The 12792-nt window shown below is 35.4% G+C and overlaps 1 protein-coding gene across 1 annotated transcript; it reads left to right on the top strand.

Annotated features, from left to right (window-relative positions):
- The first annotated feature begins 1406 nt into the window (after positions 1-1406).
- On the top strand, positions 1407-12785 carry LOC137921828 (D-3-phosphoglycerate dehydrogenase). Its single transcript, XM_068764661.1, has 8 exons — positions 1407-1508; positions 1998-2150; positions 2305-2456; positions 3878-4097; positions 6443-6575; positions 8360-8475; positions 11213-11315; positions 12491-12785. The coding sequence occupies exons 2-8, from the start codon at positions 2016-2018 to the stop codon at positions 12613-12615; spliced, it is 984 nt and encodes a 327-aa protein (XP_068620762.1). The 5' UTR covers positions 1407-1508; positions 1998-2015; the 3' UTR covers positions 12616-12785.
- Positions 12786-12792: the final 7 nt, after the last annotated feature.

Below are 12792 nucleotides of genomic sequence, written 5' to 3'. Positions count from 1 at the left end.
AACAAGAATAGATATAAAATTTTAACAAGATTATGTTAGTGTTTATAATTTAAATCAAGTATCTACGTCGCTTCACTGACCTCAAATGATGATGTTAAATATTATTGAAAATTTATCAAGCTTATTAATTTTCAATAACATTTACATAATATGTATTTAACATATTAATAGAAGTTTACAACAGATTATTATCATAACCAAGCGAACAAGATAACCTTTTATTTAAGTCTTACTAGTATAGATTGTTAACGTAAACAAGAAATTATTTTTGCTCCACAAAAATTATTGTTTTTGTTTTGATCTTTGACTAGAATGTGTCAATAACATTTCCAGCATTATATTTTAATTTTTTATGCAGTCCTTTAATCTAGATTTATAAATATTACAATTTTTCTTTCTTTTAAAAATTGCGTTAAATAATATTAATCGTGTTATCGACGAATATACTATAAATAATTATTGACAGAATATCAATCTTATCTTTAACACTCAATAATAATGTTTATATGAACGAAACTATGTTTAGAACGTGCGTTATCGTATAACTTTTATTTGTTAAATAATTTGTTAAATCGTTTAGCTAGTTACCGTAAATGTTTATTAAACAAGAACAATTACTACGAAACAAGAACGATTAACAATCGAAATCATATCAATTATTATACATCTCATCGTCAACTTCAAAACAATTCTATATTAAACTAAAAGAATATAGCTTAAAAATATCAAGCAAATAAATGAATTATACCGAGTTATTATGATATTTAATAATTTCTAACAATCCAATATATTTAAATAAAAGTGTTTTATAGATAGATAATATCTATTGTACTACACAGCTGTTATCAACTTTAGAAATGTTTTTTGCAATGTTTTTGCCCTAATAAATATTAAATATGCTGTTTTTTTTTTCATTTATTCTCTTTAGTAATCTTACATGCCGAAGTGTATTTACGATAAATGAAATACAAACTTAGCACAATTTGCTAATAAACACGCTCTGCCATGAAGTAAAATAGCCAAGCTTTGTGTATTTCCAGGGATAAATCTTTAATGCAACCAAATGTAAAAAACTAAGTGAAAGTAAAAATGGCTGTTTAATACATGCTGTGCTTAAAACAGTAATTAATATTTTTAAATTAGTTAACGAACACAGCAAAGCTTGAGAAAACATAACTGATTCGTTACGATCACCATAGGGAAAATAATAATAAATGGGTGAAGCGGGTATATTTGTATTTTTGTACAGAATAAAAAAATATAAAAAGACACAAAAAATGAAATTATTTAAAGTATAAAGTCTCAGATCGATCACGTATATAAACACGTATCCTTAATATTAATATGCAATTTGGTTACTCTAAGAAACGAAGACGTGTACAATAAAGATAAGGGCACATTGACTGACCAATCAAAAGACTTTACACAAATTGTTCGACCGCGAACCAGCTCCAGTACTGATTGAATCAAGCATCGAAACACTCATATCCGCAGTTGCAAACTAACTTGTAAGTGTGTGAAGTACAATTTATTAGTTTATTTTCATGTATTTGATATTGAGATTGAATGTAATATAATTTTATAACATCATGGTTTATTTACTTTCTACGAAGATGTTGGCAGCTTTTGTAACTTGAATCACAAACATGATAATTTTCTTGTATCTAGGTTTATAGTAATTGGAACAAACTATACCGCGGGTATGCGCTTTTAAATAAACGTTTGTCTATTATTCGTTAGTTAGTTGTTTATTTTGTGCAATATAACTGTTTTTTTTGTTTTCTTAGGTTGTTCTGCAGCCTATACATACTACACAAAGTGTAATAAACATATGACATGTTAGAAGTATGACTAGTTTTATCTTGTATTAGTTGCAAATTATTGCTTGTCTTTTAAATAGAAATGCATACATAGTGCATTTATTGCATGTAATTGGTGCTGTACTCAATATAGTATACTTAATAATATAATATGTAATAATTATTAATATTTATCAGAGCGTCTTCAATATAAAAATGGGACTAGATATAAAGTCAGTTCTCGTCGTGGATGGTGTGGGAGAGAATTGCACAAAAATCCTTAACGCACACGGCATTAGTGTCACTAACAAGGCAAAAATAACAAGAGATGAACTCTTAAAAGAAATACCTGTAAGTAATAATGATATTAAAGTTATTTTAATATTTGTCTGTCTTACACAATATTGCACTTATGCACGGTGTGAAAAAATAATAATATTTTAAGATAATTTTTGATATAAGATAGTAGAATATATATTTAGTACAAAGTGTAAATAATTACCAGGAATACGATGCGTTAGTGGTGCGATCGGCTTCGAAAGTCACTAAGGAAGTTTTGGAAGCTGGGAAGAAATTAAAAGTAGTCGGTCGTGCTGGGGCAGGAGTTGATAACATTGATGTCGGAGCTGCAGGTAGCAATGGAATCGGCGTGATAAAGTAAGTTTATGTCATCACGGTCATTATTTTATGCGAAAAACATCTACAGCTAAAATTCCCAAGGAATTCCCCCTAGAACTCCAGTAGGACCGGATGGAAGCAGCCTCAATTCAGCGTCTTCCGATGACATGAACAATGTCTTCTGTACACCTTATGGATGGTCGACATATGCTGCGCTTGCCGATTCGTGTTCTCCGCACTAGAAATTTATGTTTATGTATTGTGATTGAATATTTATTTAATATCTCGCGGGGTTTATCCAGGTAGATATTTTTATGATAAAGAATAACATACACATTCTTTACACTCGTAACCGTAAACATAAGCGGGCGCGTCTGCCTTGCTCACGTTCTTCAAGTGTGGTCAGGAGAGGTACGTGTCGCTCCCGACCACCGAGTTATCCTCGCTTAGTTTACCTACACTACACTTCAGTCAAAACCCTACACCTAAACGGGTATAGTCTCTCTTCGTGCGAGCGGCATCGTTGTAACTGGAATACAATCTGGCAGGTAAAGTATTTAGCTTATGGATCTCTGTTTTCTTGTTTGAGCTCAATTTCTTTAAAGCTGCACACAGCCTATAGTGCTAAGCACTATCGTAACGTTACATTACATACAGTACATACAAAATATTTTCGGATTTCATTACATCATCAATGATTTACATTCCTTGCAAACCGGAAAAGTACCAGACATAAAATTTATTTTCAACGATACAAAAAAGTCCTATGATTTTAAATACAGATAGGTCTCATCTCTTCAGCCGTAGGTCGTCTCTTGGACCTGGGTTTTTTCCTAATAGATTTCCAATAGAATCGTATCTTGTCTGGATTGTCCCCCGATGCCCATGACAAGGTTGTCTGCGCACCTTGTGATCTTGGTTAACGTCCTACGTTACACTTGGCCGTCAGTGGTCTCCGCTCCAGAACCTTAAGGTCAGAGCGGCCATCTGTCCTTCGAGCAAGAGGCCTACCCGCTATTACTTGCTAATCCATCGGGTTATGGTGGTTACCATCGTTCCTATAAGCATCTACTCAATTCCTGATTCTTTTCTCACAGGAAAAGCCCGCATTATGACTCTACACACATACAGCTAATGTTCATATATTATTTATTACATACATATATTTTTTGATATTATTTCGCTATCGTTGAGTTGATTCTTATCTGTCATTGCCAAGGTTCGGTAATATATAGTTTCACAAAAAATAATGTGATTAGATTGTCAAAAGATTATAGCTACCAATTTTACTCAAAATAATTATTTTAAACGGACATCATAGATTTTAGTAGTTAGAAAGAAATTGTCAAAAAAAAATTTTTTTTCTTTACACTGATGATTCTTTGCAATACAAAACTTAATTATTTTATTGCGGGCGAATTGTGGCAAGTAATATTGTATGTTATATAAATATTTTTCAGTGCCCCAGGCGCTAACGCTTTGAGCGCGTGCGAATTGACTTGTGCGCTTACAATGGCTTTAGCTCGCCACGTGGTGCCAGCTGCAACAGCACTTCGTGGTGGCCGTTGGGACCGCGCTCTGTATACCGGTACCGAGCTTAACGGGCGCACTCTAGCTATCCTCGGCCTCGGCCGGGTGGGTAGAGAGGTCGCTGTCCGTATGCATGCCTTTGGAATGAAGGTGCGAATTTCAAACTTTACTTCACCTGCTCGGTATATATATGTATGTCCACCAACGATGCAGAGATCACTCAGCAAATTTAACTTGGATGGGCAGCATTCGAAAAGCGTCATAACATCTACCTATCCAAAATACTGCAATGCCTGAAGACGCAGGTTTTTGACCAGTTTGTTGCCGAATTGACCAGGGTGACCTACGGGTCCGAGACGTGGTTTCTTACGATGGGTTTTATAAGAAGGCTTGGGGCCCCCCAAAGTCACCGACGTAGAATCGAGTAATTGTTCTGCAATCGATAGCCTTTGGGGCCGAAAAGTTCTCGAACGGACCATGAGCCGGGAGCCGCGCCGTAGGCGGGCCCGCCACCAGATGGACCGACAGCATAGTTAAGGTCCCGGGTAGTTGCTGGATGCGGAGAGCGCTGGGTCGGTTGATATGATGATGGTGATGATGACCTGACTCATCACGATAAGAATTGACAAACATTTCTATTGCGGAGAAGAGGTCAAATCAAAACGAATTTATGAAGTTTCTGCACAAAACGTGCAGGAGGAACTTCAGGCAGGATGCTGCACTGCACAATGCTGTTAAGCAGGGACGCCTTTTGACAGAATTTTAATAACGCTAAATATATTTTTTCTTCAAATTCCATGTTTTAAGTAGCTATTTAAAAAGTGAACAAACTATACATTGTGATTGGTTATATGTGTAGAAACTTTAAATTTATAGTTATTTACTTGTAGACCGGCTGTTGTGGCGATCTTTGGGATAGGCCTATACCTTGCAGTGGGCGTCTAACAGCTGACTGAATGAATCTGTTTTACTTTTTTTTAATAATAAGGGCTCATAAAGGCGGTTATGATTATTTCGCACATAATGCACGGCGCCTCGCTAAATAAATTTGATTGCTCTGCGTAAAGCGTTGCTCTCTTCTTGGTAAAGGATAAAAAAAGAATGTTAGTCTGCTTGGCGATACATTAAATCTACAAGAATGGTAAAGCATGTAAGATATTGTAAACTTGAATGCCACGCAAACAATTATATCTTATTTACTCCTAGCATTCACTAGATTTTTTAGATCGCTCTAGGATACGATTCCTAACTAAATTTTAAATAAAACTTATAAAACTTATTTTTAAAGAAATAAATATCAAAGAATATTTTAGTGACAATATTACTATTCTTGAATTATCTTAAGCGATTGATAATAAAAAATATTAAATGCTTTTCGCCGTTATTTGCCTGTTTAGAAACGAAGATGTAAATTTGTCGATTCAAATTATTTTAAATTTGTCTTATTTTTAAATTATACGACCGAAGTTGATAAATTATTTTTTTTCATATAAACATTAATTAATTAAATTCGTCATAATAACATAACACAATTAATCACCACTATAATAAATTGTAGGATTGCAATGAATGACCCCCATGTCAAGCTAAACGGCGTAACCAGAGGATGTTTGCCACTATTTGCGACTGCACATTTTTGAATTTTGCAAACATTTTATGCTGAGCATTAATTATAAGGGAAATGACACTCAAAATTTTTTGAATAACAAAAAATTGACATAACAGGATACTATTTTCATTTTTGTAACTTTTTTTTTAAAAAATCTATGCATAGTTGTCTCCTACAAGTGTCGTGAGAAGCAGTGCCCTACTTTTAGAATTGTGAAACCGTGTTCGATTTTTTTCTTCAATTTTGTTAATAATCAAAGGTCGCATTGTGCAAGGTCGGGCCTACAATGGTTATGACTCATCATTTTTGATTATTAGTTTCTCCGAGTGCGCTATTGCTTAGTCCTGATGAAGGGGACTCTGCTGTGTGGACATTGATAACGGAAAAAGCTATCTTGAATAACAGATAAAGAGAACAATTATTGTACAATATTGTTTGTCCGACCAAAGAGTAAGGCGATTTTTATCCCTACGTTTGTTCCTCTCTTAATTTTTGAAGGCATTCCTTTTGAAGGATGCTGAAATGCATTATAAAGTTGCCACTAATTGCTAAAAGTAAATTATTAAAGAGTTCTATTTCTGAACACATTGTTTAGTTAATTTGTTAATAATTATAATAAAATTATTTTAATCTATCCAGATCTAAAAACTTTTAGTATCATCTGTGTAATAAAAATATATTATACTTTATGTAAGAAACATTAAATAGCACAGTAAACTAGCGCAGTACAAAGAAAATGCTGCAATTTTGTATTCTATTATAATTTTCAATTTAAATCATTACAGTCTTCTAATTAAAATGAATAAACTCTAATGAAAAATAAACACCATTGTGAAAAATAATGTAAAGCAATATATATAATTTTTATAATTTCATTTTTTCTCAGATTGTTGGATTTGATCCTTTTGTTACGGCAAAACAGTGTGCAGAATTTCACGCAACCAAAATGGAGCTTGAGGAAATTTGGCCAGTCGCTGATTATATAACTCTCCACACCCCCCTTATTGAATCTACTCGCAGTGAGTATAAAAAGCTTAAAGAAGAATATTTGTTATATGTGCTCTTCTTATTTAATTCTTAGGAACTTTAAATACTTGAAATTACTTGCCAGAAATTATTAGTGGATGAAAAATCACATAGTTTATACAATGTGATTAAATGTTTACATTCTTAACTATTGTGCAGGTGTAGTTTTATTTTCTTGATAATTTGTACATTGTTTTAAAACTAAAGTATTAATTTAAATATTACGTTTATTTCTTTGTTATTTACAGTAAAGATTTAAAAATCGTCTAACAAGTTCATTTAATTTTAAAAAGTGGACTGATGATGGGATTTTCTTAACGTCATCCACTTGCAATGGATAGGATTTTCTATTTATTTCTCTAGGATTGGATAGGAATTTGACTATCGTGTGCGAAATTTTAAATCAAAGCATTATTTAATTATGAAACCTCGGCACCGGTCAGTTACTTGAGGTTTCCACAACCATCTGGACAGCTTGGTGTGGAATTCTTCTACCTGAAAGAAGCGGCCCGATTTTGTGATTTACACAGACGACAGCCGCATATAGGATAATAAGGTGGGTGCGGTATTCTGCATTATGCACGGCGCCACACAGCTTCACTGTAAAAAAAAACTCACGTAGGGCAACCTCTGCACTGTATACAAGGCAGAGTTGTTGGAATTAGCGGAAGGAACGGGATACGCGGCTTGTGGGCTGGCGCTATCCATTGCAGTGATGAGCAACTTGCGATCCGCCCTTTAAAACTTTTGCAATACCTGACAACTTACTTCCATCCCCTAGCTTTGAGAGTAAAGGAGAACATTGTGAGAGCGTGAGAGAAAGGGAAAGATATAAGGTTGTACTAGGTGAAAGAACCCGCGGGGTTAGAGGGAAATGAGGGAGTGGATCAGCTGGCCAAGGAAGGTTGCCCAGTTTCGTTCGTCCAGCGACAGCTAAGGCTGGACTCGCTTGGCGAAAGGAATAGAAGGTATGTGGAAGGCGAGATGGCTTCGAGAACATGAAAGTTATTCACAGACGCCGAGACGGCCTACCGCACGCTGTGGAAAGTGGAGCTGAACACGCATCTGGCCCATACGTACACGGGGTACGGGGAATTCGCTGAGTATATAGGCTTAAGCTCAGAGAGAATCCCTCGTGATGCCCGCATTTACAAGTTGTCCCGTGTTCGCAAGGGAAAGACGGGAGTTCGAAGTGGAGTTGGATGTAATGATAGAAATTGACACCATGGCCTCTGTATTGGAATATGAAGAATGCCGCCACAAATGTTTAAATTGCGGTTATAAAATAATAAATAAGTATATGGATGAGTAACAAAAGTATTATAAAATTAGAAACAATTAAAATATATTTTTTTTAAGAACAAAAATTAAAAATTGTGAACTAAATTGTGATACTAAAAGAATGCGGCAAAGGAAAAGAGGCGATGTGTGTAAAGATTGTGAAAGAAAAGAGTATACAAGAAAATGTAAAATGTGAAAGAATAAATAGTAAAAGATGACGGAAAATATAAAATAAATAGTAAATAAAAAAATAGTAAAGGATGACAGAAGAAAACGCGAATAAAAAAATTATCTGACACTTAAGTTCCCGACATAAAGTTAAGATAGTTAAGAGGCCGCCAAAAAGGGGACATTAAAAAAATATTAAACCTCCTAAGCGTTTAATATTTTTTTAATTAAATACGTGATTATTATTACTTATAATTAAATATTTAGGTTAATAACTTTTTATGTTTACTTATATTTTTCATGAATACCTTGTCCTTATTTTACACAGATTTCATCAATTCAAATGTGCTCAAAAAATGTAAGAAAGGCGTGAAGATAATAAACGTAGGACGCGGTGGCCTGATCAATGAGAGAGATCTGCTAGAAGCACTCAATTCGGGACAGGTAAGGAACGCATTCATCATCATCATTTCAGCAGTAGTATATCTACTGCTAGGCATAGACCTCATCTGTAGATGTCCAGCTATACCGGTTTGAAGCCGCTTGCATCCTTGCTCTGGTCTTTACTCGCAAAACCTTAAGGCCTCAGCGGCCTTTTCTGCGCGCTATGTGTCCTGCCCAGTGCTACCTAGCGCCGACCACGGGTTTGTTTCAATTAAAAGTTTCCTCGCAAACTTCTTCCGTTGTCTTTAATAATGACCTGGTCTGATTCAAGAGAAACCCACTTTTTTGTTCCGTAACATATTAGATAATATTTAAAGGTATCTTTTGGTTTTTAATTAACATAACGATTTACGTGTAAATGAGCAGTAGTGGCAAAAAAGTCAAAAAAAAATTTAGAGAGTATTGCAAGTAAAAGTTTCATAAAACATCATGTCGCTTTAATTATTTTATTATAGTTCGATTGATATTTGTCTTTTTACAAGAAAAAGGGATCAAAGAGATATGATTTTTAGAATTAACTTTTTATTTTTTGTATATATATATATATATATATATATACAAAGCTCAGAGACCGATATTGATTCAGGTTCAGATTTTGGCAGGACATGGAGGCATACTGTTTGACTGCCTTCGCTTCACCGTCACAGAGCTGGACATCGAACTGCGAATTCGGGCTTTACTTACTTTACACAACTCGCCGGACATCATGGCGGATGCAGAGAGCAGAAGACTTCGTCGAGTTCGCCGAGACCGCCTTCATAGTGGCAGTTAGGCGGAGCAACAGATCGAAGTACCTCCGATGTTGGCTCGAAGGGCTGTTCAAGCGACACAGAAATCGGGAACTCGACTAGTCGATGCCTCGTCTCATACAGCACAGACATCAGGGAGGCCTACTATCATCAAAGAGTGTATCGGACTCGCAGAACACGGCCTTCAGCAGAATGTCAGTCAAAACGAAGGGAGTCCCGTGCTCATGAATATAGGCAGAGGAAGGTTAGGCGTATTCGTCTATAAGCAGCAGCGCGATGATTGTAAGAATGCCTTAACAAAGAGGCAAAATGCGTTCCCAACATCAAAAACCGTGTGCGGGAAACCTGAATGCCTTCCTGGCGGCGATTAGCGCCTGCGCAACGCGTATTCCCAAAATGATAATACGAGCGTTTATAAAACATCACATAACGAAAAGCTCGCCGCAGAAATGTCTTAACGTCCCTCAAAAACCTTTGAGACATCGACCGACATAAGCGGCGATGGGCATAGTTGATCCTCTGAGGTATTGGGACGAGTCCTCTGTAGAACATCACATGCAGAATGCCTTTCGCAAGTTTGTTACAGTCACTCGGGCTACCAGGGAGGCTAATATAATATATATATAATACATTTGCAAAGGTATAATAGATATAAACTGGAGGAAAACAGTGCGGCCATCTACAACAATATCGGTGAAGTAGGAGTAAAGCTGCAAACAGGTATAGGGCGGGCTATAGTGACAGGAAGTTTTGTACTCATTAATAAAGGGAGACATCTACAGACAGGCAGATTGCGCTTCGCAGCTTCTTAGGAGTTTGTAGTGGTTGCGAGATGCACGGACGTAATGCACGATGCATATTTTCAATAGCGAGGTCCATTGAAAGTGATCTTTCGTCAGGCGGCGCGTCAGTGGGCTTCGGTATAGCGACAGGTAGTTGGATAAACGGTGGCTCAGGCAGCGGAGAGATTTCATGGGTTATCAAGAACTTGGGCTCTGATAGGCACGTGGTAGCGACAACCACCAAAGAGGCTGCGAAAACCCTCACTTCCAAACTGTAGGAATGCTAGGGAGAAAACGCCCGAGGTAGTATCAGAATTCTGGCATCACTCCTGGTGAACGGGCTAAAAGATAAGTGCGACGAGCTCCTTGTTGATAAAACACTTCGGTGCTGTAGTGATGGCAGCCTAACTATCCGGATCGAAAGAGATCACCATAGCAGGCGACGTGAATCAACTGCCCTTCATCGAACGCAACAACTTGTTCCCACTTAGGTACAACCACCCAGATTATTTCTTTCAGCGGAAGGAGGAGATGTTGTGCACCCACAGAAACTCGATGGATGTGGCGTATGCCCTAAAAGAGGTGTACAAAAGCATATATTCGCCCAAGGAGATGGTGCACCATCTCGAGTAGGCATCCTTATTCTGGGAATATCTAAACTCAAGGCCTGTTCGGAGAACAATAGTCACCTTCGGGCTATATAACATCATGCGGTGGTAGCAATATCACGTTACACGAATTCGAACACGAATGCGTGTATTACATGGACAAGACCCAAGATGCGATCTCAAAATTCATACGCATATATGGCATACATGGCGTACAACCTGAGGATGGCAATATGGAGTAGAGATCCTTACTTTTAAAATTACGGTTCGTGCAGTCATTTGAGGAAGTGGTTTTAAAAACTGGACATTGTCAGGGCGTCATTAAAAACAAACAAGAAACCAATGATTTAAAAAAAAAATAATGATCATAATATAATTAGTAAGTTAATTTAAATAGTTTACGATTTAAGTTAGTAAATAGTTTAAGAGACTTAAACACTGTTACATGCAAAAACGTGAGCAAAATAATTTTCGAGAATGTTGAACGTAATTGTAAACAAAATGACACGGACGCTGAAGTTCGTTTAATATAGATCCTATTAAAAAAAGTATTATTGTTTTTACATTTATTTTTAAAATGTATTTTTATTCTGTTCAGGTCGGTGGAACAGCGCTCGATGTGTTTGAACAAGAACCTCCAACAGACCCACTGACCTTGGAGATTATTCAGCATCCGGCTGTAATAGCAACGCCACATCTCGGTAAGTATTAAAAAATAATAGACACTTTTATGTAATTTGAATACCTAGTGCACGTTTCTCAGAATCGTCCCGGAAGAATGCGCTACAACTTGGTTTCATGTCAACTAAGATCTTGCATAACTAAAAAAGATTGAAGTACATCTACCTACTTAACTTTTATATTGACCTATTAAGGACTCGTTACAAAGAAAGTAGTTGTTTGAAGCAATCTAACAATATCCTGGAAAGTATTAAAGAGGTAAACTTTCATGTATAATATTTAATGACTCGACATTTAGTAAACATTTAAAACCTTGACTTTTACGTTATACCCAATAATAGCGTCATCCTTATTTTAAAATAAACATAATCAACATCATACTTTCACTACAAATGCAGGAACTTGCAGTATCCATTTTAATTATATTTTCTTTTATTATTTTGGATTTACATTGAGCTTGTATTGACCTTGCATTTAAAATATTATTAACGATAGTTTTAAATTGTATTTAAACACATTAATAAATTTATTTATATAACTGTAATTATTTTAATATCAATTGAAAATTTAAATATTAAGACTTAGAGTAATACTTCTTAGCAAAATAATGTATATCCATATATATCAGTACCAACATACAGATTTTTTAGTTACTTTTTTATTAGTTATAATTACACGGTATACTTTGATATTACATTTTAATTCTAATCAATCTAATTTTAATGGAAATGTATGATTTTTTTGATAAGAGTAGTTTTTGAAAACTGTATGGAATGTAAAACCCGCTCCACCGGTTCAATATTCTAACTCGAACATAATTAGTGTAATAACAGGTAGATCGTAAGGTTTGCGTGCTCTTGTCATTGCCCGGTAAGAACCTTGAATCTCACTTGACACGCTTTTATATAAAACTGCCTTTCATTTACAATGGTCTCGAAATCAGATTCATGTTAGTTTAGATATTTTAAATGTTAACTAACTTGATCATGTTAATGAATTTTGAAAACAGGAATGCGGCGCCTAATGATTAGAACTCTAGTTTATTTCTTTTATTTGGTTTTATCAGATTGACAAAGGTCGCTTGTCGACTGATACCAATTTTTTAAAAGGTTATTTACAAAAATAATAAAAGTGATTTGTTTAAAAAAAAATAATTTAATTAATTTAATTAAACTTTTTTAATAAAAATTCGCAGGTGCCTCTACAAAGGAAGCCCAAGTGCGTGTGGGTCAAGAAATTGCTGAACAACTTGTGAACTTGGTAAAGCCCGGATCCTACGCCACACCCCTGGCCGAGGTGACCCAGGTTCTCTCCAAGTGAACGGCCTCATATACTGAAGTAGCAACTTGCAAAGTCCTTTACTTATAGCATATATATATTTTTGTTTCTAAGTTCTGTTCATTGTTTTTAATAATTAATGTGAACATAATATTAAAGTTTATTTTTCTACCCATAATGGTTCTTTCCAAATAAACCAATAAAATTATTAAGTTCAAG

Source organism: Battus philenor, unplaced genomic scaffold (assembly GCF_028537555.1).
Source record: "Battus philenor isolate CCGP_79_NKW_IND1 unplaced genomic scaffold, ilBatPhil1.0.hap1 SCAF_1, whole genome shotgun sequence".
Taxonomy (NCBI): Eukaryota; Metazoa; Arthropoda; class Insecta; order Lepidoptera; family Papilionidae; genus Battus; species Battus philenor.
This window is presented reverse-complemented; position numbering and strand designations above follow the sequence as displayed.

Bases quoted from the DNA above. Each gene is read 5' to 3' on its own strand.
- LOC137921828 (XM_068764661.1), top strand. From the start codon at position 2,016: ATGGGACTAGATATAAAGTCAGTTCTCGTCGTGGATGGTGTGGGAGAG. The intron at 2,457-3,877 runs GTAAGTTTATGT...AATATTTTTCAG, and splicing joins AATGGAATCGGCGTGATAAA to TGCCCCAGGCGCTAACGCTT. The intron at 6,576-8,359 runs GTGAGTATAAAA...TATTTTACACAG, and splicing joins CCTTATTGAATCTACTCGCA to ATTTCATCAATTCAAATGTG.